General features: G+C 44.1%; 1 protein-coding gene across 5 annotated transcripts in view; it reads right to left on the reverse strand.

Moving 5' to 3' along the window:
* piezo1 (piezo-type mechanosensitive ion channel component 1) overlaps window positions 1-25,545 on the reverse strand; it is a 157,587-nt gene that overhangs the window by 75,769 nt on the left and 56,273 nt on the right. For all 5 annotated transcript variants that reach the window (XM_052080973.1, XM_052080974.1, XM_052080976.1 and 2 more), the window contains 8 exons: window positions 14,561-14,640; window positions 10,311-10,485; window positions 9,673-9,778; window positions 7,732-7,913; window positions 5,908-6,056; window positions 5,652-5,810; window positions 3,163-3,260; window positions 2,481-2,647 (listed from right to left, as the gene is read on the reverse strand). In XM_052080973.1, the coding sequence (XP_051936933.1) occupies window positions 2,481-2,647; window positions 3,163-3,260; window positions 5,652-5,810; window positions 5,908-6,056; window positions 7,732-7,913; window positions 9,673-9,778; window positions 10,311-10,485; window positions 14,561-14,640 (1,116 nt within the window). The remainder of the gene's footprint in view (window positions 1-2,480; window positions 2,648-3,162; window positions 3,261-5,651; window positions 5,811-5,907; window positions 6,057-7,731; window positions 7,914-9,672; window positions 9,779-10,310; window positions 10,486-14,560; window positions 14,641-25,545) is intronic.

Below are 25,545 nucleotides of genomic sequence, written 5' to 3' on the forward strand. Positions count from 1 at the left end.
ATGCAAAATTATGTCTTAGAATCAAAGGCAAAGGCATTCGGAAAAACACTAGAGAGCTGAAACGTATGGGGTGGTTCTAAAATGGCCGAAATTTCATGACGTCACCGGCTGATAATTCTCAGGCATTGCAGCAATAATAAAAAAGGTTTTGATTCCGTAATTATCACAATTTACATATTTTGCACCATAGAGACCCATTATAATTCATATTTTTGAATGCATCGTAAACCTAATGTGTATACATGCATTTCACGCGATTTTTACATCAATCGCTTTGTTTTCGCTTGGACAGACGTATGCATGCCACATTTTTGGGTTGAGGTCATTCCAATTTTGCAACTTTAGGCGGCGTCAGAGGATCGCTAATGAGTTTGCCTTTTTGCAGGAGGCTTCTAACCGATGCATTGTTGCATGAACAATTCCGGTCGGGATTGTTAGTAGGGCTTGGTTGGGACCTTCCAGGCACAATTTTTTTTTTCCTTTTGCAAAAAATAAAGTTACGTTGGGTACCTAATGGCTGGCTGCGCCGGCGCCGCCCCCACGGCCTCGCGGGGCATTATTGCATGAACAATTCCGGTAGCCCGTCGTCACGCCACGCCCCACGCCTCTCCCACCAGCCGCTATCGCCGAGCGGGCGCTGTGGGCCATGGCGGAGGGGGTAGGAAACCGGCCAATGACCGGCACCGTACCCCACCCCCTACGCCTCTCCCCGCGGGCGCCGGCGCACACAGCCGCCGAGTACCCAACATAACTTTATTTTTTGCAAAAGAAAAAAAAAAGCCGCATCGACCGCCGCCGCTCGCCGAATTCGAGCCGCTAGCAGCCGCCTTGGACGCCGCTAGCAGCCGCCTTGGAGGCCGCGAGCATCCACATTGGAGGCTGCTGGCAGCCGCTTTGAACGCCACTGGCAGCCGCCTTGAACGCCGCTGGCAGCCGCCTCCCCCTCCGCCCCCGCCTCCAAGCTTGAGGTTTACACCGGCAAGCCTCCAAGCGGCGCCGGGGCGCATGGACTCACCGGAAGGGCACACAATAACAACGGACAATTTTTTTACCTCTATACCGTTTTGTGTTTGTGACTTTCCTTTGCAAACTATATATGTATGGATAGCTCTGATGCCACTGAACATTTTGAGTTGTTGAAATATTCATAAATGACTTACCGGTAGTTATCACACCTCAAAACATTTACTAGAAATTGTACATATTCATGAAAACGGCACTTCCACAAAATATTCTTTTTTTTTTGATAATTCGAAAAAATTAAAATAATTTGACATTATCAAGGCTCTACTTGTGTGATATGACCTCTTCCAATTCAGGTTTTATTTTTATAGATTTCTTTGAAGTGTCATAGCACAGTACTGCCTTTATTGTCCATAAGCAAAAAAATCCCTAAGAACTAATAAAAACTGTATATGTATGGATAGCACAGATGCCTCTGAACATTTTGAGTGTTTGAAAAAAAAAAAGAATGTTTGTATAACACAATTTACATCATTTCCAAAATTGTAAAACGCGTAACTTAGTGTTTTTCTCATTTGAAGGACCCAAGGGTTAACTTGAAAGCCTTGAAAGCCTTTGTTTTAACACTTTAATCCAAACAGTGGGTAATTTATTTAAATGAATTATGATATTACTACTAGTTATTTTAAAATGTTACTTATAATATTGCGTTCACAGTTAATAAATGTTTTATGATGGCTACAATTTGGCCGTCATATTCTTATCGGAGAAATTGTTTCCAAAGTCAAATTAAATCAAGAGGTCAATAAGCATTCGGCATTTTCAGATTTTGTTAAACTTTGGAGTGTCATTCATTAAGTGTGGCAAATAACCATTGGTTTAAGAGAGAAATTTAGATTACTATTAAAAAAAAAATGTATCTATTTTATGTTGCGTAAGGGCGGCCCGGTAGTCCAGTGGTTAGCACGTTGGCTTCACAGTGCAGAGGTACCGGGTTCGATTCCAGCTCCGGCCTCCCTGTGTGGAGTTTGCATGTTCTCCCCGGGCCTGCGTGGGTTTTCTCCGGGTGCTCCGGTTTCCTCCCACATTCCAAAAACATGCGTGGCAGGCTGATTGAACACTCTAAATTGTCCCTAGGTGTGAGCGTGAATGGTTGTTCGTCTGTGTGTGCCCTGCGATTGGCTGGCAACCGATTCAGGGTGTCCCCCCCCCACTGCCCGAAGACAGCTGGGATCGGCTCCAGCACCCCCCCCCGCGACCCTAGTGAGGATCAAGCGGTTCGGAAGATGAATGAATGAATACATCACATTTGTAAGCACCTTCCACAACACTCAAGGACACTGTACAGCCAAGACCAATAGTAAAACACAGATAAAATAATAAATGAATGAATGTTGCGTAAATTATTTGAAGTGGCTCTGGCTTATTGTTCAAAGATCAAACTAATTTTAAATCAAGCGTGCAGGATATATTTAAATCATGTGATTTGGTTCCACAACATTGTTTTCTGTACTTACCTCTTCAAGTGCAACCCACACGCAGTAGAATGCCACCATCTTAATGATGTGAAGCTCCAGAAGAGTCCAGAGAAAGACCTGACCTTTGTTGAGAATGTCTGAAGACTTTTTAAACAGGACCAGTAACCTGTCAATCACCAGACCCCATTTAGTAGGCATAAACTCCACTGAAAAGAGAAGGAAACATGACATGAATAATTAGGAAAGAATTATGCTAAATGCATCCACAGATGTTCAATACAACCTTTTTTCAGACCAATACTAGTAATCAACTCTTGAGGAGTCACCAATACTGACAAATTCTGTTCAAGGAATACAGTCACGTAGAAAGAATCCCCCCCCCCCCCATAAAAAAAATACACGACTGATTGCGGAGATTACCACACTGACCAACCCCAAATGTCAGACCAACTCAGGTCTGCAACATTGGTGGTAGTCGTGGCAACAATACACGTACATCAAAATCAATTCATAACTTGCTCATTTCTCAACCGCTTTTCATAAAGCTTACATTCGTGTCACTGGCGAAGCGTGTGCTATCAGTATCGAAAATACATTTGATTTTTGTGACGTTCATACAGAACAGCAATCTTCCCAGAGAATGGGAGGAATGGGATGTGTGTTTGCTAGCAAAGTGCTCGGGTAAGTTTAGTGGTAGGATAAATCAAGGACAAACTTGTACCTTTATCATCTGATTCGTCGACAATATTGGTTAACACTTCTTCCAAGTCAGAGGTCGTTCCGATATTAGTTGAACCAGTCTGGTCACAGCTGCTTTTCCTGGAAGCAACAAAAAACATCCCAGTACTGTATAGGAGAGGGTGAAAAATACACCACCCCAAACTCTTCAGGTCCAGATTCTGAAATAATGTGCATCTCAAAAGATTATACAATGTCAAAACACTGGACAGAGAGATATGATGGTTTGAGAAAGGAGTGTAGGTCATTCCAAGTCAACCAAGAAAGTCTCTCTCTAAACACAACAGGAGGTTTGCACCTTCAATACTGTCTCATACACAGGGTAACATTGCCACTAACAAGCTTTTTGCCACCGGGACGGTAAACCACCGGTCTACCTGCAAAATGGTCATTCACCAGCCATACCTGGCAACATCTAGACATGTTCAAAAACTCAAGACATGATTTTTAGCGGCTTTTCCACATATAAAGTATCCAAGTTAACCATCCAACAATTAATGTACCGTATTTTCTGCACTATAAAGCGCTTCGGATTATAAGTCAAGTCAAATCAACAGTATTTATAGAGCACTTTCAAACAGCCATCTCTGCATACAAAGTGCTGTACATGGAGCAATTTAACATGCACAATAAACATCAAGACAAATCGGTAATAAAGGCGGTAGAAAGCACCAAACAGTAAAACCAAGAACAAATGTAAGTCATGCTGAGTCGAATGCCAAAGAATACAAGTGAGTTTTGGGAGGGTTTTGAAGATGGGCAGCGAGGAGGCTTGCCGAATGTTCAGTGATGTTTTATATAAGGCACATGTTCAGTGAATGGCCTATTTTAAAACTGCTTTCATATTCAGTCATACGTCTGTTTTCGACCATAATCCGTTCCAGAAGGCTGTTCGAAAAACGAAACCACGGTCTTTAGAAAAAATAAATCTTTATTGAACACATCTCCTCACAATGGAACGCTATACGAGGAAGCGTCACTTCCTCCTGTAAGGAAGGCGAGAAGAGTCAAGTGGCCCATTCAAGTGCGCTCAGTTTGGTCAAGAACCGATTTTCGTTCATAATCCGAGGCATAAGAAAACTCGAAATTTTTGGTTGAAAAACGATTTGGTCGAGAACAGAGACGTTCGAAAACTGAGGTTTGACTGTATAAGGCACACTGTCATTATAAGGCGCATACAATCGAAGCTACAATAGTGGCTGGGGTTGGTTTATTCATCCGCTAGATGTGGCTACGCTAAAGGGAATACAAGATAATTTATACAATACAGCTTTATTTATATAGCTCCTTCACAACCGCTGCAGTGTTACATTGGTTACACAAATACTAAAATTGGAACAACCGCTGCAGCTATATCAACGTTCTTTACAGACATTTAAAAATATTACATCCAGGAAATCAGAATATTGATCCAGATGTCACTCCCCCAGGATGCAGCATGAAGCACGACACAAGGTCCATAACAATACAGGGTTTATTCATTGGCAAGCCGTGAGAACTTGGTCAAGAACACGGACATGAAACATGCAAATACAAATGTTACAAAGACAATTAATTAAACAAAAAGGCACACAACCTCACGGGCTCACATCCACAGGGATGTGGATGGACACAGGGACTTCTAAATATCCTTAGAAGTCTTGCTTGTCTCCGCCTTCCTTCATTTAGTCAGTAGTTAACTATGTTTCTGGTATTGTTTCATAATGGCTGCGCAGAGCTTACAAAGTACTTGTCTGACCATGTGCTGGAAAATGCACATGTCAATGAGTGTCGGGCAGAAGCCTTTTAGTTACAATTGATTCCTGCGAATAGTCACCATTAGATGGCATAGAAAGGAAACAACTCAATGGAGACTATAAAGAGACTGTAACTAACAACATACATAAAGCATATCAGATTATAGGGCGCGCTGTTGGCTTTTGAGAAAATTAAATGCTTTTATGTGGGCCTTATAGTGTGGAAAATATGGTACATAAAAGGCCTAAAGGTTTAAGTCTTACTTTCCATACACATTCCTGTTCATTCGCCATTACGTCATAATACAATGCGATGCATCTTTATTTAGATGGTGCTTTCACAAATACTATAGCTGCCGTAAAGTGCTTTACACTTACAGGACATCTTCAAAATGTGATTACTTTTAAGCACTTTTAAAACTTAATCTTAATCAATGCTTTAATAATGAATGTCTGCCATTGCGAGCTCATACAGTTAATTAAATCATGGATTTTATAGTCCTGATCGGAAAATGGTAGCCCACATACTGATGCAACATTCTCAAGAGTAACTGTGGATTCAGTATCTTGTACATACTGTCTAATATATCATGTTCAGTTTTACGTGCAATTATTATTTTGTTATTTGCACAAGTGTGAACAAGCAATACCTTTGCCATATCTAAAAGTAAAGCATTACATGCCACATAGGTATTACTATTAAATAGCAAATTAAATAATTTACGAGTGGGCTTACCGGTGAATTGGTGTAACATGTTCAGGGTCAGTGATTATCATGAAGGGCTTGTGGAAATAGTGTAACTGCAGAATACAGGCCAACAGGAAAAATCCAGGGATGAGAATACTTCTGAAGAGCTCTGAGAGGGCAAATGTCTCCAGACCAATCGCTGCAAGCCTTAGGAGACAAAGGACTCGATTAGCCCACATTTATGTTAAAACAAATTGGTGGAACAAAGAGACAAGACGGTACAGAGTGTCAAGCAAGATCTTACTGTTGTTCTGTGAGCCCAGTAAAATTCCTCCAATAATCAGGGAAGTCTTCAAACTGGTATGTGTAGATGGAGATCAACACCAACATTGTATAGGCCACTACAAGCCACCAGAAGAGCTTCAGTAGACGCCTCCAGATAGAATAGTATACCTTAAAAATGTCAAGACAAGCAAAAAAAAAATGTTTCAATGTGAACTACAGAATAGTAAAATAACGGTAAAATGAAGACTGCTGTAAATAATGAGACGAGGAGATGACGGTAAGGCTTTTTACTCTCCAAACAAAACAGATTTTTACAGAGGAAGCGGTAAACTACTTGCCTTCAAACCTTTTAAGTTGAAAATCCCTTTTAAGTCTATCTTCCCTTTGAACTGAGCCCCCTCGCTTAAAGGTACAGGGTCAGGGTGACTGTCTCTCGCTCGTGGGTTGCCACGAAATAATATCTTTTCATATGTTATTTTCCTAGTTTCTTTTTAAATTTATGTACAGTAATGTGTCAGAGCTCAATGCAAATGTAACACCACACATTAAACCAGATCTGTCAATTTAAGTCAAGTCAAGTCAACAGTATTTATAGAGCACTTTCAAACAGCCATCGCTTCATACAAAGTGCTGTACATGGAGCGATTTAACATACACAATAAACAGACGAATCGGTAATAAAGGCGGTAGAAAGCACCAAGCAGTAAAATCAAGAACAAATCTAAGTCATGCTGAGTCGAACGCCAAAGAATACAAGTGAGTTTTGAGGAGGGCTTTAAAGATGGGCAGCGAGGAGGCTTGCCGAATGTTCAGTGGGAAGTCATTCCAGAGTGAGGATTTAAAGAGATTTAAAATCAACAACAACAACAACTTGTCATTTTTCTGTGCCATCCACAGTAATTATTATTGCCGATACTCTGACGATTTAATCGGTCATGCTATTCAGCTTTTCCTGACTGGAGAATGGTTGTGGCCCCACAGATGAGTCACTTCTGTTCTTTCTGACGTTTGCCACATGTAGTATTTGTTTTATTAACAATTTTTAGCTTTTGGCAAGGGCGGCCCGGTGATCGACTGGTTAGCATGTCGGCCTCACAGTGCGGGGGTGCAGGGTTCAATTCCAGCTCCGGCCTTCCTGTGTGGAGTTTGCATGTTCTGCACACGCCTGTGTGGGTTTCCTCCAGGTACTCAGATTTCCTCCCACATTCCAAAAACATGCATGGCAGGTTAATGGAACACTCATAATTGTCCCTCGGTGTGAGTCTATGTGTGCCCTGCGATTGGCTGGCAAGCACTCTAGGGTGTACTGCGCCTACTGCCCAAAGACAGCTGGGATAGGCTCCAGCACACCCTGTGATGCTTATGAGGAAAAGCAAATTATATTATATATTATATAAATTATATATTATATATTATATATTATATATTATATAGATGGGGGCTGGTCGCTGGAGAATGACAAATGATCGACCGTTATAATTTATTGACGCGCCCACCACTGCTGTTACCCATGTAAAAACCTTTTTACTGATAGTCCTAAAATAGCCGCAATGAATGGTATTTTAACAGTAAAGGAAGTGTGGTTACAATAATGGAGTGATGGACTCATGATGACAGTGATGTTGAAATAATGATTGGCTGTCGATGATGGACAAGTGGCCGAGCTGCTGCCGTATGACAAATGACGGACCTGAAAAATTTACTGACGAGCCCATCTCCCCCATTTAGGAGTGAAAAAGGCATTTCTGATAATTTGCAACACTATAATGTCATTTCATTGTGGATCATTAAAAAAAATAAAATAAAAGCAGTGAACACAAATAAACTGTTTTCATATTCCTACCTGATATATACAGAGGCAGAGCAGGAAAAGCAGCATGTAAATGATCTTGTATCCAACAAGTTTTCCCACAAAAGACACCATGAGGAACATCCCACCACACACGTAGATCCAATATTTGGCATAAAAACTCAGGACCATGCCTCCCAGGACCTTGAGCAGAGATTCCTTTGTCGAATGGATCTCTTGTCGGAAAGACAGTTAGAAGAGAATAGGAAGGTAAATTTGAGAAGACATAAACATCTGTAGGTCCCAATTTAATATTGGTCGATTTTTGTGGTGTGTTCCATATGCCATTTAGTATTGATATGTTGAATTTGCATATTTCATAACCAAGTTGAAATAATTGTCATTATTATTTCATGGAAATGTTAGATTCCATTTGTTTAAAATATATTGTAGTATGTTTGAATATTTAATTGATGGAATGAATTGTTATGACGTCACGCGACTGGCAACAGGGCGGAGAAGAGGGAGCTGGACATGAGAGACATCCAGCCGAAAGCGATATAGTATTTCAATCAAACAAATGAAGACAAACAAACAAAGACTGCACTTTTTTTGGTATAATTTACTTCTTTAATAAATAGAAAAGACAAAGAAGTCATTTTCTTGTTGTTTGCGTTCCAGACTCGTCGTTACGCTGGCCTCAAATGTCTTTAGTCCTCGTGGAATAGCACCGAAACATGTATTCTGTCATATTATTTACCTTAAATTACACTGGTCTGCCATTCATTTTGCCCCATATGCTACAATTTTTGTTACGCGCTAGGGACTTTCCAGGAGTCTGTTATTAATTGATTTCTTAGCATTAAACGTTACGTTTACATGAAAAAACTGAAAAATGGTACATTTATGCATGTGCACCTTTTTAAGTAATAAAGTGATCCGTTATCTTAATTATTGTATGATGTAGCGAGAATAGTCAGAGTATTGGTAAAAAATAGTGAAATTCTTCTATTACTCCTGCTCGCCTCAATTGTGAAAATATTTTAGAAGGTAAATTAGAATAAAATCCTAATTCAATCAGCTTTTAAATCTGAGGGGGGATAGAATAAACTAAATGAAGAGTTCTTTTACCAAATAGAGGTTAATACTTTGACCCAAACACACAAACAATTCAGGCTGGATTTCTGTACAGTGTTTGGAAAATGTTGAATAACCATTCCTATTGAAACATACAAATTGTACAACAACATTCTATTCTACGGAAAGTCTAAATGAATGAAGCATATAAAACAATAATATCAGAAATGTGATATAAGGGAGAAATGGGGCATCTAAATGATAAACGTGAGAAGGTGGTAATAACTTGTGGCAGACTTTATGAAATGCTCACTTTACTAGTGTTCACAATATTCTTACACACACCAAATTGAACCCTATTGAGCTGCACAGTTGGCATTTACGTTTGATCAGCAGAGTCGCACAGAACGAACAGGTGCGAGTAATTTCAACTTGTTTGCAGAGAAAGAAAAGAAAAAGAAAAATGCAGGCAAGAAACAGGAATTTCAGTATAAGGCGTGGTCAGAGAAACATGGAAAGCAGTCAGTACATCAAGAGATTTTTAGGGCAAGCCAGTGAGACAACAAAAGAGGAGCACTTTTATCTCCAAAAGACAGGAAGATGTGTGAGGTATCCACCCCTTAGCTCGAATTTCAGGTGGATCGCAACTCATCAACTTCAAGTTTGTCTATTTAATTGTTCTTGAGGGGCACTTTGATCGACTGGCTCCCTCACTGTGCAGAGGTCTTGGGTTTAAATCCGGGCACTGGCTTTACTGTTTGGAGTTTATTGAGATTAGAAGATTTTTTTTTTTGATCCATGATTATATTTATTCATCTGTAAACTGTGTTCGTGTGTGCGGGCATGCGTGAGTGCATGTATGCAACAATGAGGGCACATTTTGGTTTAAGATTTAAGTTAAAAAATAAAATAAAATACCTGTTGAAGTGACTTCTTCAAGTGGTGTAGCCCTTGTCCTTCTCTTACTGAAGTTTTCCTTCACTGACTGACGTACTAATAGCCAGAAAGTTGAGGTGAACAGGAGCTGAAGAGAAAAAAAAAGATGGGGGAAAAAATGACAAACTGAGAATTGAAGAAAATGTGAATCTCGTTTAAAACAGAATTAAAAACAAATCTAACTCTGGAAATACATGCACTTTATAGTACCAGAATGGATATATGCAGAGAGCTCTACTTTTTCCAGATTCCATAGTACAGCTATAGTTAAAAGAGGGGGAAACAGCCATGAAAACAGTTGTACTTTATCACCATGGCCAAAGAAAATATGGAACCATATGTAAAGACATCCACAGCCCATTTTTTAATTCGGAGAAAGTTTTCGCTCAAGATTTTACTGTTCATCTGTGATTGTGGAGTCTCCTATTACCTTACCTTTTGCAGAAAAACAGCCCCAAACATCAATGCATTACATAATAATTCAACGCTGGTTTCACCTTTAATCATTTAGATGTGAACTGGCCAACTTCAGACGTAGCTATACTTGTCTTCTTGAGCATAGAATATAAGAGTCTGTAGTTGTTCAATTTTTCTGTAAAAAGGGTTTCTTTTTACTGTACCATAGCTCCCAGTCTCAGACATGGGTACTGGGCTTTATCTAGCCCCAGCTGTCTGAGACTCATGGTTCCCATGGTGGTAGGCAGTTCAAGGTCCATGGCCCATACATATTGCAGACAACACAGTGCCAGACCATAGACCATGATAAATGGGGAACACAGCATGGCTGCATGTCGTCTACAAAAAGAGAACAAGACCAGTTCTTAGCAATAAATTCAAACAGACATTAGAATCAGGATGTTTGTCATGTAAAAACACTCAACATTAGCTGAGACACTGCAGTCTTTTTTGCACGATAAGGCGCAACGAAAAGTATTCAATTTTCTCAAAAGATGAGGGTGCGCCTGATATATGGTTCATTATTGAGTTTTTTTTAGATGCAGTATTTTAAATGTTCTGTGAAGCACTTTTGTTGCATCGTACGGTTGTGAAAGTGTGATATAAATAAAGCTTTATTGTATCTATTGTGTCCCTGTAGCGTAGGTCAATCTAGTTGATGGATAACGCAACCTCAGCCACTATTGTAGCTTGTATTCTATGCACCTTATAATACGGTGCACCCTGTATATATGACAACAGTTCATTGAAGGTGCGCCTTGTACTCCGAAGCGCCATATAGTGTTAAAAATATCGTATTTTCTGCACTATAAGTCACAGTTTTTTTTTCATAGTTTGGCTGGGTGTGCGACTTATGTGTGAAATGATTGACAATTAAACCATTGCAGGTGTTATTTTCACATTAAACTGCAAGAAGTTGCTCTAGGCCTGCGTTGATACTTTCCACATTGGTGGAATGACATTTGATGAGCATTCTTCAAATTTCTGTTTTGCCAGCTGTCTCAGTTCTTTTTTTTCAACCATTAAATTCAAAGTCAACGATCATTTACAATTAGCTAAATTTAAAAGCTAAAAATGATAAAGTTTATCAGTATGACTATACAGTAGGTTGATAATGATTTGCAAAATATAGTCTTTTGTTTTCATGTTGAACACAACATAAAGCTGTATGCTAAGAGCGAAAGGGACAGAGACTCCCTGATCCACACAACCAGGATCTACAGCAGCGAGATCGGGATGTCATTCGGGCTTGAGAAATGTAGTCGGATGGTGATTAAGAGAGGAAAGGTAGTCCTCACTGAAGGGCTCTCACTCCCTGAAGGAACAATAGCAGACATTGAGGACAGCTACAAGTACCTCGGTATACCACAAGCCAATGGCAACCTCGAACTGGAAACAAGGAAAGCAGCTATAGCCAAATACCTCAAGCGAGTGAGGCAAGTCCTAAGAAGCCAGCTCAATAAGACCCGGGCAATAAACAGCTATGCTCTGCCAGTGATCAGATACCCTTTAGGAATAATAAGGTGGCCAAAGGAAGAGATTCAGACCACGGACGTTAAGACCCGAAAGCTCCTAACCATGCATGGAGGGTTCCATCCCAAATCCAGCACCCTGAGACTGTACGCAAGCTGAAAGGAAGGAGGCCGGGGACTAGTGAGTGTGAGAGCCACTGTCCAGGATGAAACATCCAAGCTCCATGAATACATCAAGGAGAAAGCTCTATCGGATGACGTACTCAGAGAATGTCTCAGACAATGGGGAACAGAAGATTAGGTGCTGGAAGAGGGACCATCATGGGAGGACAAGCCCCTACACGGGATGTACCACCGGACCATAACTGAAGTGGCCTGATCTCAAGAAGTCTTATCAGTGGCTCGAGAGGGCTGGTCAGAAGGACAGCACAGAGGCACTCATCCCGATGTCGCTGCTGTAGATCCTGGTTGTGTGGATCAGGGAATCTATATCAGCTCATTGGTTTCTGTGATCGTTAGGGTAGGGATCGCCCTCAGTGCTGCATTCACACTTTCTATGAGACTTTCAGATGGTACTTCACATAGCCGTTGTAATCGGTTTCTAGGTTGCCCAGCTTTCATTCTCGCCATGATCTTAGCTTTCAGGTCAGTTGCTGCCTCGCTCAGCATTTCATTCATTGGGGCTGGCCACCCAATCTCATCATCTGCATTCATTGGGGCTTGCCTCCCAATCTCTTGTATGACCTCCTCCTCTGATCTGGCAGCCTGGGCCCCTTCACCATGGAACCTGCGTTGTACCTCATCAATCTCAAGTTGTGACAGCAGTTGCCGTTTGTGGATTTTGGAACACTGAGCTACTAGTTATTTCGTGGTCAACCTGTGGGTTACGAAGTAACCATTCATCAAGGTGCTCTGGTTCCCCAGCACCTGACGCAGACCTTGTTTGGCCGGGCGACGTCTGAGCCAGCATGTCATTTGTTTTATTGTCTCTCAGGGCATTAGCGTGAAGGATCTTGCCCAAAGACCCACACTGGATGGTGTTATGTGCTCATTTTTGCCCCAAGCGGGATTCGAACCACTGTCTCCCGTATGCCAAACCGATGCCTTACCAACTGAGCTATCCAGCCGCTATATATATATATATACTAGCTGGTTCGCCGCCCTCCGGGCGGCTCATCAGCTAGTTCCTGCGGAAGGCTGGTAAGGTGGGCCTTTGGCCCACAAAAGTGTTGTTGCTTGGTTCAACTTTTTGTTTATCTTCATTGCTTAATCGCGAAAATAAAGAGATGTTTAGCTCTACTAAATAACTAACAATTTTATTGCAATGCTTGTGGGTAGACAACATTTTTTCGCTAAGATGCCCGCGCGATCGTAGTGAGCCACTGCCTGAGCGGCGCAGTGGCGGCGTGCAGCGGCGCGGTGAAGTAGGTACGTTTTGAAAAGGGACAGACGGAAGGACAGACCGCGTGCGGGACGACGCGCAATATATATATATATATATATATATATATATATATATATATATATATATATATATATATATATATATATATATATATATATATATATATATATATATATACACACACACACACACACACACACACTAAGGGTGTGGAAAATAATCGATATTAATCGATACATCGATGCGCAAGTGCGCGATGCGAGTGCATCGGCTCATTCACTGGGTACGACGCGATTGACGGGTGAAATCGAGATTCATCACGATGCATTGGTGGGTATCGGTAAAATCCGATTCAAGCGCCGTTTTATTCTTGTTAAACGTCACCTATCTGCCCTTTCCTAGGCGCATTGAATGCACCGTCATTGTTTTGCGTTTTCTGTTGAATACGGACGGTAGCCGTGCGTCACATACAGTCCACTCAGTCCAGTACACAACTAGCGAAACACTATGGTAGTTCGCGCAAGCAGCAGCGAGGAAACTACTGTATTTAATGCTTCCGCAACATTCAGATCTTATGTTTGGAAATACTATGGCTTCGAAAAGAAAGACGGAAAGATTGATAAAAGTTCCGTAATTTGCAAAGAATGTCGCACTACGAAGCCATACAACGGCAGCACCACAAATATGGAGACCACTTAAAACGATGGCACCAGATCACCGACAAGTTTCCCGCCCCCTCCCCGCGCCTCCCCGTCCAGTTCCTCGTTGGACACTGGAGAAACTCTTGGCAAACCAGGTCAGGATCAGAAAAAAATTGCCTCTTATTTTGGGGATCCCCTTGCAGCTCACTGTGACCGCGGAAGGAAAAACTTATATATGGAGAGTCATATATATATGGACATTTAATTTTGACACTCAGTGAGAGTGGTCTGTGTACGCTACAATACACACACACAGCAGCTTTGACGCTGTGACTGCCAAAATATTTTCTAATGGATTTTTTTCTGTCCTATGGAGATGAATATTTCATATAAGACACTCAGTGAGTAGTCTGTTTGTGTTTACACTACAGCAACAGCTGTGAGTCTCAGGTGCCAAATTGTTTACATTTTCTTTGCACAAAACCCAACTGTGAAAGGGCTTAAGTAAGTTGTTTTACACGTTCTACTGTTTATAAGGAATAAAGTGGTCTACGTTTTGCAATACCATACTGAATTCCATCTTTTTTTGAAGTTTTTTCTTTGCGTATTTGCATTATGTTTAATTGCACACACAATATCACAACAAATTGCACTGTATCGTATCGGATCGCATTGATTTGAACTAAATGTGTATCGCGTCGTATCACATCGTGAAGACGGTGAAACATATCGCATCGTGTCGCCAGAAAATTCCATGTATCGTTTAAGTATCGCATCGCTGGTAGTGCATCGAGATGTGTATCAAATCGTCCTCAGTGCTGAGATTCACATCCCTAACACACACACACATTTAGTTTTCTATTCCATGCATTGCAATTAGTGGGATAGTTTTTAACCTCGCTCGCAGAATCCAGATGAGACAAGCCCATAGCAGTAGCACAAATGTCAGCCAGCTGTGGTATGTGATGCTCCAAACCTGAACAACAAGAAAAAACAGACATTCAATATTTAAATAGCTGCAAAATTTCATGTTACATATGTTTGGTGCAGTCACTGATGGTGTAGTGGCACATTCCCCTGACTTGTGTGAAAGCTGGATTCTTTCAATTCCCACTCCCTGATGATATGCGTGTGAGCGTGAATGGGTATCTTTCTCTGTGTGTGCCCTGAGACTGGGATAGGTTCGAGTTCACCCGTCACCCTGAAAAAGATAAGCAGTGGAGAACGTAGATGGATGGATTGGTCTAGTGCAGGGGTTGGCAACCCAACATGTTGAAACGAGCCATATTGGACCAAAAAAAAACCCCACAAAAAAACAAAAACAAATATGTCTGGAGTGGCAAAAAATTACAAGCCTTATAATGAGGGCAACAGATGCTGTATGTATCTGTATTAGCCTATGATCAAAATGACTAAGTTGGTTCCAAATACACAATGAGCCCTCATGATTAAATGTTTTTTTTTCCCTGCAGTGCATCTCGCCCAGCCTTTTTGGACCGAAGATCTACTTTTCGATCAAACAACCTCCCGCGATCGACCCGTTACCGCACACGCATGTATATGCAAGCACTTAAACACGCATGCCATAATGAGCAACGGCCGCTAAGATGAATGAGGCATGGGACGCACTTGTACAGCGTGTGAATTGTTTAAAAATTCCTCTCTCGGCCCTCCAGATTCCCATTCTTTGCCATTACCCTCGGTGAATTGTAAATGAAATACTGTTTGTATTTATTTATTGACAACAGCGACCTGAATGACATCCCGCCCTGCTTATCGTAACGTGTGTCGCAAGCTATGACGCAAATCTTCGTTGACAGAAAAGTTGAAATATAATTTATGACACACATTTTTACAACATTAGAAAACATTAAGATTGTTTGTGTCATGTTTGTCCTCCATCAGAAAACATTAAAACAAAAAATATATTTCCTTCCACCATCTTTTTTCTTTTCACAACATTTTTGAAAAGGCTTCAGGGAGCCAGGTAAACGGTGCGCAAGAGCTGCATGCGGCTCTCGAGCCATGGGTTGCCGACACTTGGCGTTGTCGGCAGGATGATGTGCTTGTTCGAACGGATTTGAGCTTTTTTGTTGGACTCTCCGATTTCCTCCGGTGGACGATCCGTGGCTGATCGCGCGTTTTGCGCCTCCGAAACCAACCAAACCTCGTGGAGACTTTTCAGGAGGAGCCAGCCCCGCACCGGACACCGCGAGGAGCGAGCAAGCGCCATCATCCAACGAACCTGGGTTCAACTCGGCATCGGGACAATTGTCTGGAAAAATAAGGTCAGTCGGCGTGGTGGAGAAGCCGTTGCGTAGTCGGTTATCTCCACTGAATGACGGAATTAGACGAGTTAATGCCGAAAAGGAGTAGGCTAGCTCGAGTACCGTTTCGTGGTTAGCGGTACGGGGGAAATTAGATTCCCGGGACACAGAGCCCAAGCGCATCTGTGAGAGCATTGGCTCATTTAGATACCGTTTCTCGCTAAGCGTAAACGGTGAGGAAGCTTTGTCTTCCTGCGGAGGTTGACCACCTCGGCGTGTGTTTGCATCTAACGTTGTATGCGTATATTGCGCGTATCGGTTTTGTGTTAGTGCGTGAGTGTGATTGGTGATCACGCTATTGTGGTAACGTAACCCATATAAACTCCGGCGCGGGCCGTTTTTTGTTTTCGGGTAACGACCCAGTTCTAGGTCGCGTTTTTTCCCCTCGTGTAAAATACCTGGAAACGCTTCCAGCGCTTGCGGTTGAGCGAAACGCAGCAAACGACAGAACGTCACGATGTAGAAGCGTTAGTCGAAAACACTCGATTGGCTGAAATCGATTGCAGAGGGTCAACGCGATTCGTGAAAAAGTGGAAAAAGAAATACGGGTTCTCGGGAGACGTTAATGATTGCGACGAACTGGAAACGGTGTTGGGCAAATTATCGCTGAAAGACAAAGAAAAGCGGAAAAATAATGAACACGGAAAACAATGGTATAAGTGCAAAATACTCATTGAAAGAGCCAAACGAATACGGCGAAAGACAAGACGTGATAGGCTGGATGAGGATTTAATTGCAGCGGCTGCTGCGACGCGACCCTCAGCCGCTCCAGCGTCCGCCGTTTCGGGAGAGCTGTACCCGGCCCTCCCCCCGCAGCCGCAAACTACGAGAGAAAATAATCCGGTACCCCCTCCGTCCTGCGGAACTAATCAAGCCCCCATAACACCCGCCGATCAAACTACCGCACATAATTGTGGTCTAGAGAACCCGGTCAAACCGCAGGGTGGTCCAAACTCTGGGCATCAACACCAAACGCGCTCCAAGGGCACGGTGGGTGAGTGGAGGCGGATCCTCGACCCATCCGCCCCGCTAGAGCATGATTCGCATGAATTTAGACTCGAAGGGTACCCTTTCCAAGCGTTCCCCATGGTTCAAATGCCGTCAACGAACGATGAATCGCTGTACGTATATAGACCGTGGACGCCGGCTGAATTCCGAGACATCGCCGCGTCCCTTCCAAAACCAAAAGTCGACCCGGACGAGTTTGTAAGAGAACTGTCCGACTTAGTCCACATCCACAGGCTTAACGCGGGTGAGGCCCTGAAGTTGCTCTCATTAACTAACGGGTCTAAGTTTGGCGCCGTTGTGGGCAACTTTAATGGTAATAAAGCTGCGGGAGGTTATCTGTGCTATGATGAACTCACGCAGCTAGGGGGACCTCTTGACCAAATAATAGAACGTTGCGCCAAGGCTTACGAGCGAACGCAAAATCCAAAAGAAATTGCCACATGCATTCAAAAGGCTGACGAAAAAACGGACGATTTTTACCACCGTCTGCGAACGGTGTTCAAAATACACGGCGGTATCCCTGAGACACAGTCAGACTTGTTCAATTCGCATTTAAAACAGCATTTGTTGAACCAAGCACATCCTGAGGTTACCCAATATGTCAAAAGACACAATTTGAATTGGCCAACATGTCCGATCAATGAGGTTTTGAATTATGCACGGAATTTCGAGCGACTCGAGAGCAAGAAAAAGAAGAATGAGAGTCACGTGACCAACGTTTATTACGCCGCAAAAAACCCACGCGCACAAGTGAAAAACACGGGCCCTCCTTACAAAAGCGATAAACAAATAAGGTCGTTTGCTCCCTTCAGGTTAAACCCAAGGGACAAAAGACGTTTTGTTGAAGGCAGATGTTTCCTATGTGGACAAAAGGGTCACATGGCAAAAGAATGCAGACAGCAGCGGAAAGGCCGGCGTGTGCGGGAGCAGGATAATTCTAGATCTTCATCTTCAGATGAGGGGGAATTATGACTAGCACGGAACAAAACAGAGGATGCAGCCATGACGGCGGTAAAGCCCTCTGCACCTCTGTTTGACTCGCCTACCTCAAGTGAGGATGAAGGCGACATCTTAACCGATGAGGTTTTCGACGCGGAAGACTACCTACTAAGGCGTCAAACCTCACCCATGACTAAACCGGAAATTACGCTGATGGTCGAAGGAATCCCGACTGTTTTTCTTGTTGACACTGGTGCAGACATCACCGTTCTCGGTCGGTGGGATCGTGATACCGTGAAGCCAAGCGATGGCAAAATACACATGAAGGGGGCACACGGCTCCGTGCTGCCCCTGACTTTATCGCAAACAGTAACCATCACTTCCCCCACAAACCCAGACCGGACGGCACTCGTCGAAGCCGCGTTAAACCCTCGCTCTCCGCAGAATTTATTGGGACGAGATGCTCAGACGCAACTCGAGATTTACACCGTCGTAAATCACAAGGGACAGGTCGAAGCCCGCATGGGGGATAGCCAAGATGAGGCTCGCTATTTCTGGACGCTCGATTTACCGCACGATGACGTAACTCGGAGTTCCGAATGTTTGGTTCGGTTGGCAGGTATCAAACTAAAGCCAGGGGGTAACGTGCGAACGGTAAACGATCCGTACGTGACCATAAGGCGTAAGCAAACACCGGGTCCAGACCCAGACTACGCGAAAGTTTTTCTGGGCCTGGAACCCCAGGGTATTGTTATTGAACATGTGTATTGGAAAGATCAGTGGTGTTTCGCTACAGCGCGGGTGGGAAGGGCGGTCAAACTCTCTCATCTCATCTATCTTTCATCTATAACTGCTTCAGACAACAAAGTGTATGCAGAAAAGTGGTGAAGATTGCACAACTGTCTCTGTCCTATGTGTTGCGTTGTTATTTTTGTTATTTTTGACTTCAAAATGGCGCCGTGAGAGTGGCTGCCTTTCCAGCAGCTCCTATTTTTTTGTTGTTCTACTTCTTCCTTTCATAACTTTGCTGCTGTGAATCTGGAATTTCTCCATTGTGAGACTAATAAAGGTTTTCTTCTTCAAACGCCTCCTCTCACCCGGGCAACACATTTACATACCGCTCGGCAAACCAGAGCAACACAAATGGGAAAACACGAATAATCTTGTCAGTTCTGTCCCAAACCACATGTGGAGCTCCTCCCCAACCAATCTGGGGTGCGAGGAAACGGAAGTTGGCTGGTTGCGTCAACACGTTAATTTGAAGGTGACAACCACACCAGCTGCTCATTTTAGCTGACAAATTGACACATTTGTGTTAACTGCAGAGGAGGAGAAGGCCATCGAGCACCTCCCAGCCACACTGTGGAGCACAGGGCCAGCGGATGTTGGCCTTATTAAGAATGCCCCCCCAGTAACTATACTGGGGAAAACAGAACACAGGCCTATCATAAAACAGTACCCTTTGAAAAAAGATGCTGAACAGGGAATCCAGCCATTAATTAGCGCATTGCGAAAAGCGGGCATACTGAGACCAAACCCAGATTCCCCGTGCAATACACCTATATTCCCAGTGAAAAAAATGCAGACAAATAAGTGGAGGCTTGTACAGGATCTGCGAGCAGTGAACCAAAATGTCCAAAAAAGGGCGCCAAACGTCCCCAATCCACATACCCTGCTGAACTCACTTAGGCCTGATTCGAGATGGTTTTCGGTCATAGATTTGAGTAATGCATTTTGGAGCATCCCAGTGCATCCCGATAGCCAGCACTGGTTTACGTTCACATATAAAGGAGAGAGATTAACTTTCACCAGATTGTCACAAGGCTTTTGTGACTCCCCAACCATTTTCTCAGAGGCCATCGCGCGCTGTCTAGCCTCCTTTACAGCTCCACAGGTTAGCCAAATTCTATCCTATGTCGATGACATCTTGGTCGCGTCCGCATCTGAAGAGCAATGTAGAGTCGATACAATTGCCTTGCTCTATTATTTATGGGAAACAGGAAATAAAGTATTGAAAGATAAAATGCAACTTTCGAAGGAACAAGTAGTATACCTGGGTCACACCCTTACTGGGGAAGGGCGCGTTGTGGGCGACAAACAGAAAAAAGCGGTCGCTGCAGCCCCAAAACCGCTAACGAAGAGACAGATGATGTCATTTTTAGGGTTGTGTAACTACTGCAGACCGTGGATCGCGAATTATTCAGAAATCACCAGGCCCCTGCTCGACATAATTCACGATAAGCAAATGGCACTGCGGGACAAGATAAAATGGACGCCAATTGCGGTCACAGCATTTGAAGAAGTGAAACGGGAATTGATAAACTCGTCTGTACTTGCTTTGCCAAATTATGATAGACCGTTTGAGCAGACAGTGACAGCTAAACATGGGTTTATGACATCAGTGTTGATGCAGAAACATGGAACGAAAATGAGGCCCGTAGCCTATTATTCACAGCGGCTCGACCCGGTGGCTCGAGCAACCCCTGAGTGTGTACAAGCCGTACTGGCTGCCGCATTAGCGGTCGAAGCATCCGCAGAGGTGGTGTTATTTCATCCCTTAACCTTAAGAGTGCCCCATGCGGTGTCCGTGCTATTGTTAGAGACAAAAATGGCATTCCTGTCACCTGCATGACACCTCCATTGCATTGCGTTACTGTTATCACAGGGGCACATTACGGTAGTAAGATGCGGCACTTTGAATCCGGCGTCACTCTTACCCACCCCAGAGGATGGTACACCACATGATTGTGGGAGTCAAGTTCAAGTTTCCACCAAGCCGCGACCCGATTTGACTGATGTGCCCCTCCCGATCGGTGATGTTGTTTTCATTGATGGGTCGGCAAAGAAAGGGGGGATGGGCGGAATAGAGTAGGATATGCGGTGACAACACAAACAAAGGTTTTATTCCAGGGAACGTTAAAACCGAGTTACTCGGCACAAGCAGCCAAATTGTCAGCATTAATTCAAGCATGCAAAATGTTTGAAGGGAAAGATGTGACTATATGGACTGACAGCCAATATTGCTGGGGGTCAGTGCATGTGTTCTGTCGACATTGGGCAAACCGCGGTTTTAAAACAACAACGGGCACGGCAGTGGCCCACAAGTTGTTACTCCAGCAGTTGCTGGAAGCAGTACAGCTACCCAGAACAGTCGCTATTTGTAAATGTGAAGCACATTTGACTGGTAACGATCCGATCACCATTGGTAACCGCTTAGCGGATCAGGCTGCTAAACTGGCAGCTCAGCAGGGGTGCCTAAATGATAGAGCAGTAACGCGTGACACGCTAGCAATGGAGGCGCAGAAAAACAACACATGATGTTCTGAAATCAAGACAAGGTCTAGCGCCGCACGCGGAGCGAAAATATTGGACAAACAAGGGGGCAAAACCAGACGACGCGGGGATAGAGAAATTGGGAGACGGGAAACCGTGGCTCCCAAACTCTCTTTTCGGGTGGGCCATGTGACATGGCTTGTCACATGTGTCAACAGGGGGGATGGTAGCACAGGTGCATCAGTATTATCACACACATAGGTTTATGCATTTTTCAAAAAATTTTTGCAGACGATACTGTCTTGTTGTTGATGTGTTCTCAAAGTGGGTTGAACTGTTTCCGAGTGCTCGCGATGATTCAGGAACCGTCGTAAAAGCATTGTGTGAACGCATAATTCCGACGTTTGGCATTCCATCTGTTATCAGAAGTGACAACGGAACGCATTTCGTGAACAAAGCTGTTAAAAAATTAAGCGTGCTGTTGGACATTGATTTGAAGCGACACTGTGTGTACCACCCGCAATCGGCTGGACTTGTGGAACGCACTAATGGAACTGTCAAAGCCAGGCTCATTAAGGCAATGAGAGAGACTAAGAGACAATGGCCTGACTGCATTCCCATCGTAGCCACAGCAATGAGAATAGTACCGTCACAGGGAATGACACTATCACCATTTGAGATCCTGTATGGGAGACCATATAGACTTCCTAACCTTGCACCAGCCCCAATGACAATGGGCACTTGTATCTCTACACACATGAAAAGACTGTTTGATCAGAAAGAGATGCATAGGCACAATGACTTGCCAGCGTGTTCTGCTCCACAGACTTGCCAGGTCCGGGTTGGAGACCAGGTGTTTCTCAAGGTGCTGAAAAGACTTCGCTGGGACAGTGAACGCTGGAACGGCCCCTTCCGAGTGATTGCGGCAACAAAAACTGCAGTCAAGGTCGAAGGACGCGATGGCTGGATCCACCAGTCACAGTGCAAGCTCCTTCGGTTCGAGGTTGAGGGGCCTAGCGACGCCAGTCCCGGGAAGGAAAGTCGGCACCCAAACACCAGCGCGCTGACCTAGCGCGCCGCCGAAAGACCACAGTGGGAGAGAGGGTTTTTCCGCGGTAAAAACAGCCCTCTCAGGAAAATGGAGCAGACCGCAGGAAAGGCAGTCACACGTTGCCTGTGCATCATCAGCATCACCATCATCATCAGCAGCACCATCGACCCAGGTGCGGCCACCGGAGGCGCACAGGGCCACGAATGGAGCAACGTAGCCCATAAGACTCGACACTGGGAGGCAGGATGCAACGAACCGACGGAAGGAAATGACGTTGCGATCCTCGGGGGTCGAACTGGTACTCTTATCACCCTCCCACAACTGGACAGGGAAACGGTGCTCACTATTCCCCTGTCCGCTTTTCAGTCCGCCCCACCTACACGGATCGTGTGTGTGGGACAAGTACGTAGTGGAAAGACAGCTCCCATAACTAGATTCAGTGAATGGGCTGACTACTGGTTTTATTTAACTAGCGTCCCGGACCCGAAAAAACGAGACAGCTGGCTGACATGGGACAATTACGTTACTTCGATTTCCGGTGATTATTACAAAAGACCGACGCGGAATTTGCAGGCCAGAAACTGGGTCGGCAAGGTAAAAATAAGAAAAACTCGAAGTAGTGATGAAACCACAATAACCTTCGTTTTTTCCTCTATGACTGCGTTGCCCAACGCTGATAGTAACGAATGTTCGTGGCTTGTTTTGTGGGCGTGGTATAATGCAGGGCCACATCCGAATGTCCCAATCAAAGTATGTGTTGTCCCGCCACGATGCACCAAACAGGGGAGACCAGGGGGGGGGCAGCCCGTCAGCAAGTGTCGCAATAGTACGTGATGGAAGGAAATCCCCAGCGCGAGGTGTTACAACCCATTACAGGGGTGAAACCATTGAGACCCTGTTGAAAGAAGACACCGGTGTAGGAATTAACGACAACCTCTTCCTCGAACGAGTTGTGGCAGTAGCCAAATCCTTAAAGAAAGATTGCGTCGTTTGCATGAAACCGCGTGCCGCCCTACAAATCGTGGAAGCCATACCGTCGGAGTGCGTCTTAAATATGGCCCAGGGCCTGAGGGGCACAGCTTTCTGTTCAGCGTACTCAACTCACTTCCCTGTGGTGCAAGCAGACACGAAACCAATGTTGTTCCATCCCCCGACATCTGGGCATTTCACGTGTTTTAAACGGGATAGTTGCAAACAAACTACATGCACTGACCACGGTAGCATCAAACCCACTCTATGTAACACCACTGAGATTGTCTCGAATAGCCTCACCGACTTTGTCCGACGGTCACAGTTGTGGTGGTATTGTGGCGGAGGTACTTTGTATGCTAAGTTGTCTTCCTATTGGTCAGGGACTTGCGTATATGTTACTGGGGTCCAACAAACGACTTCCTTTGTTGTAAGTGATGATGAACCAACGCTCAACAGTACACACAGGCTGAAGAGAGGCGTGGATGATAACACACCGAGACCTCCAATTACACGAAACACCCCCATCTATTTTGATGCAATTGGCCAACCACGGAGTATTCCCGATAAAGATAAACTGTTGAACGAGGTCGACGCGGCCTTCTCACAGCTCCCCATCATAGGTAGCCTGTTCCCAGTAACCACATATAAACACACCGAACTAATCAATTATCTGAATCACAAGGTCAACACTTTGACCAACTTTACCGAGGCACTATTCATGCATACAGCGTCACAATTGCACGCTAAATCCCTCGTGGCCTTGCAGAACAGGCAAGCATTGGATATGATATTGGCCGAACGGGGGGGAGTGTGTAAAATGATTGAAACCGGCGATTGCTGTACCTTCATCCCTCTACACACATTGTCTAACGGTTCACTAACTGAAACCCTCACCCTGCTCAGAGCGTATAGGGAGAAGTCACAACAGGTAGAAGGGGTCAAGCCGTACGCCCTTTTACAATGGCTACAGGATACGTTTGGGAAATGGAAGGGCATGGCGGTCACCCTTACCTCGAGCATTGGGTGTATAATTTTATTTTCTTGTTTTTGTGCCGCTTGTGGTATTCCGCTGGGGAGAGTTTGTGCGGCCAAAGTCATGAATGCTATCGAAATGAAAGTTGCCGCTCAGCTGACTGTGGCCATGTCGGAATACCAACAGGTGCACACAGAGTCTGACGAGGATTATTTTACCACTGATTTTGACGATGATTTACTGTAACCTTATGTAAGCCCGTATGATGACTTCACAGAAAGGCATTGCAGATGTGAATGTTTGATGTCTTGGGTTGGCTTACCTTGTATATAGTAGTTAGTATAGTTTTGATTTTCATTTACTGTGTGTTTTCGATTCCCGTTTACTGTGTGTTTAGGTTAGGTTTTGGTTTTCATCTACTATGTGTTTTGATTTTTATTTACTGTGTGTTTAGGTTAGAGTTTGATATTCATTGGTTAGTTAGTAGTTAATAGGTTTTACTTTTCATTTAATGTGTGTTTAGATTGGATTTTGATTTCATTGAAGGTGTAGCCATTGCCCGGGAAGGGTTTTCTGTCCTGATCTTCAGGTTACACCACCTTCCCCTCAGGACAGTTTTTCCTCCCACCCGTGCAATTGCATATCAATGTCACCTGGGCGTTTGACAAAACTTTAATTATGATACAGAGGTGGGAATGTTAGAAGAATCTATGAGCAAAATTGTATCATGTTTAAAGTTTCGGTTAATTTGGGCATGTCTGGACATGCTCAGCGCAGAGGTGTCGGCCGTTTGGGCGGAGGGCCTTTTTCTTGAGTAATCACGTCAAAGCAAGGGGGGCGAAGGCTAAATTCAATCACAGAGTGGGAATAAACAAATTGGGAACAAAGAGTTGTTGAATACCAAAAGACAGTTTGGGAACAGCTGTCGCGCCCAGGTGGACATTAGTCATCAGCCAAGTCTGTGACTTGTGTATTCGGGTAGATCAGATCACTACCGGGGGGCGCGGTATGCTAATCTCTGGGGCAAAGTCTTTCTTGTATTTTGCAATAAAAGTTCGAACCGGCGGAGAGGGAGCCGAGTGTGATCGCGGAGCAACAACCGTCGTTCGCTCTCAGAGGTCCGCTCCCGCCGATATTGAAGACAATTTTCCTGTGTGCCGAGTCGTTTCTTTAACTTTGTCCGAGAAAATCTCTGACACCGACCCAGGGCAAGAGGAAGGGCAAAGGAAATCCCTTGTAGTGGATGTAGCGATCCCAAGTGATGGAAACATCCGAAAGAAGGAACACGAGAAACTCGAGAAATACCAAGGGCTCAGAAAGGAGCTGGAGAGAGCCTGG

This window comes from Hippocampus zosterae, chromosome 11 (assembly GCF_025434085.1).
Source record: "Hippocampus zosterae strain Florida chromosome 11, ASM2543408v3, whole genome shotgun sequence".
In the NCBI taxonomy this organism is placed as follows: domain Eukaryota; kingdom Metazoa; phylum Chordata; class Actinopteri; order Syngnathiformes; family Syngnathidae; genus Hippocampus; species Hippocampus zosterae.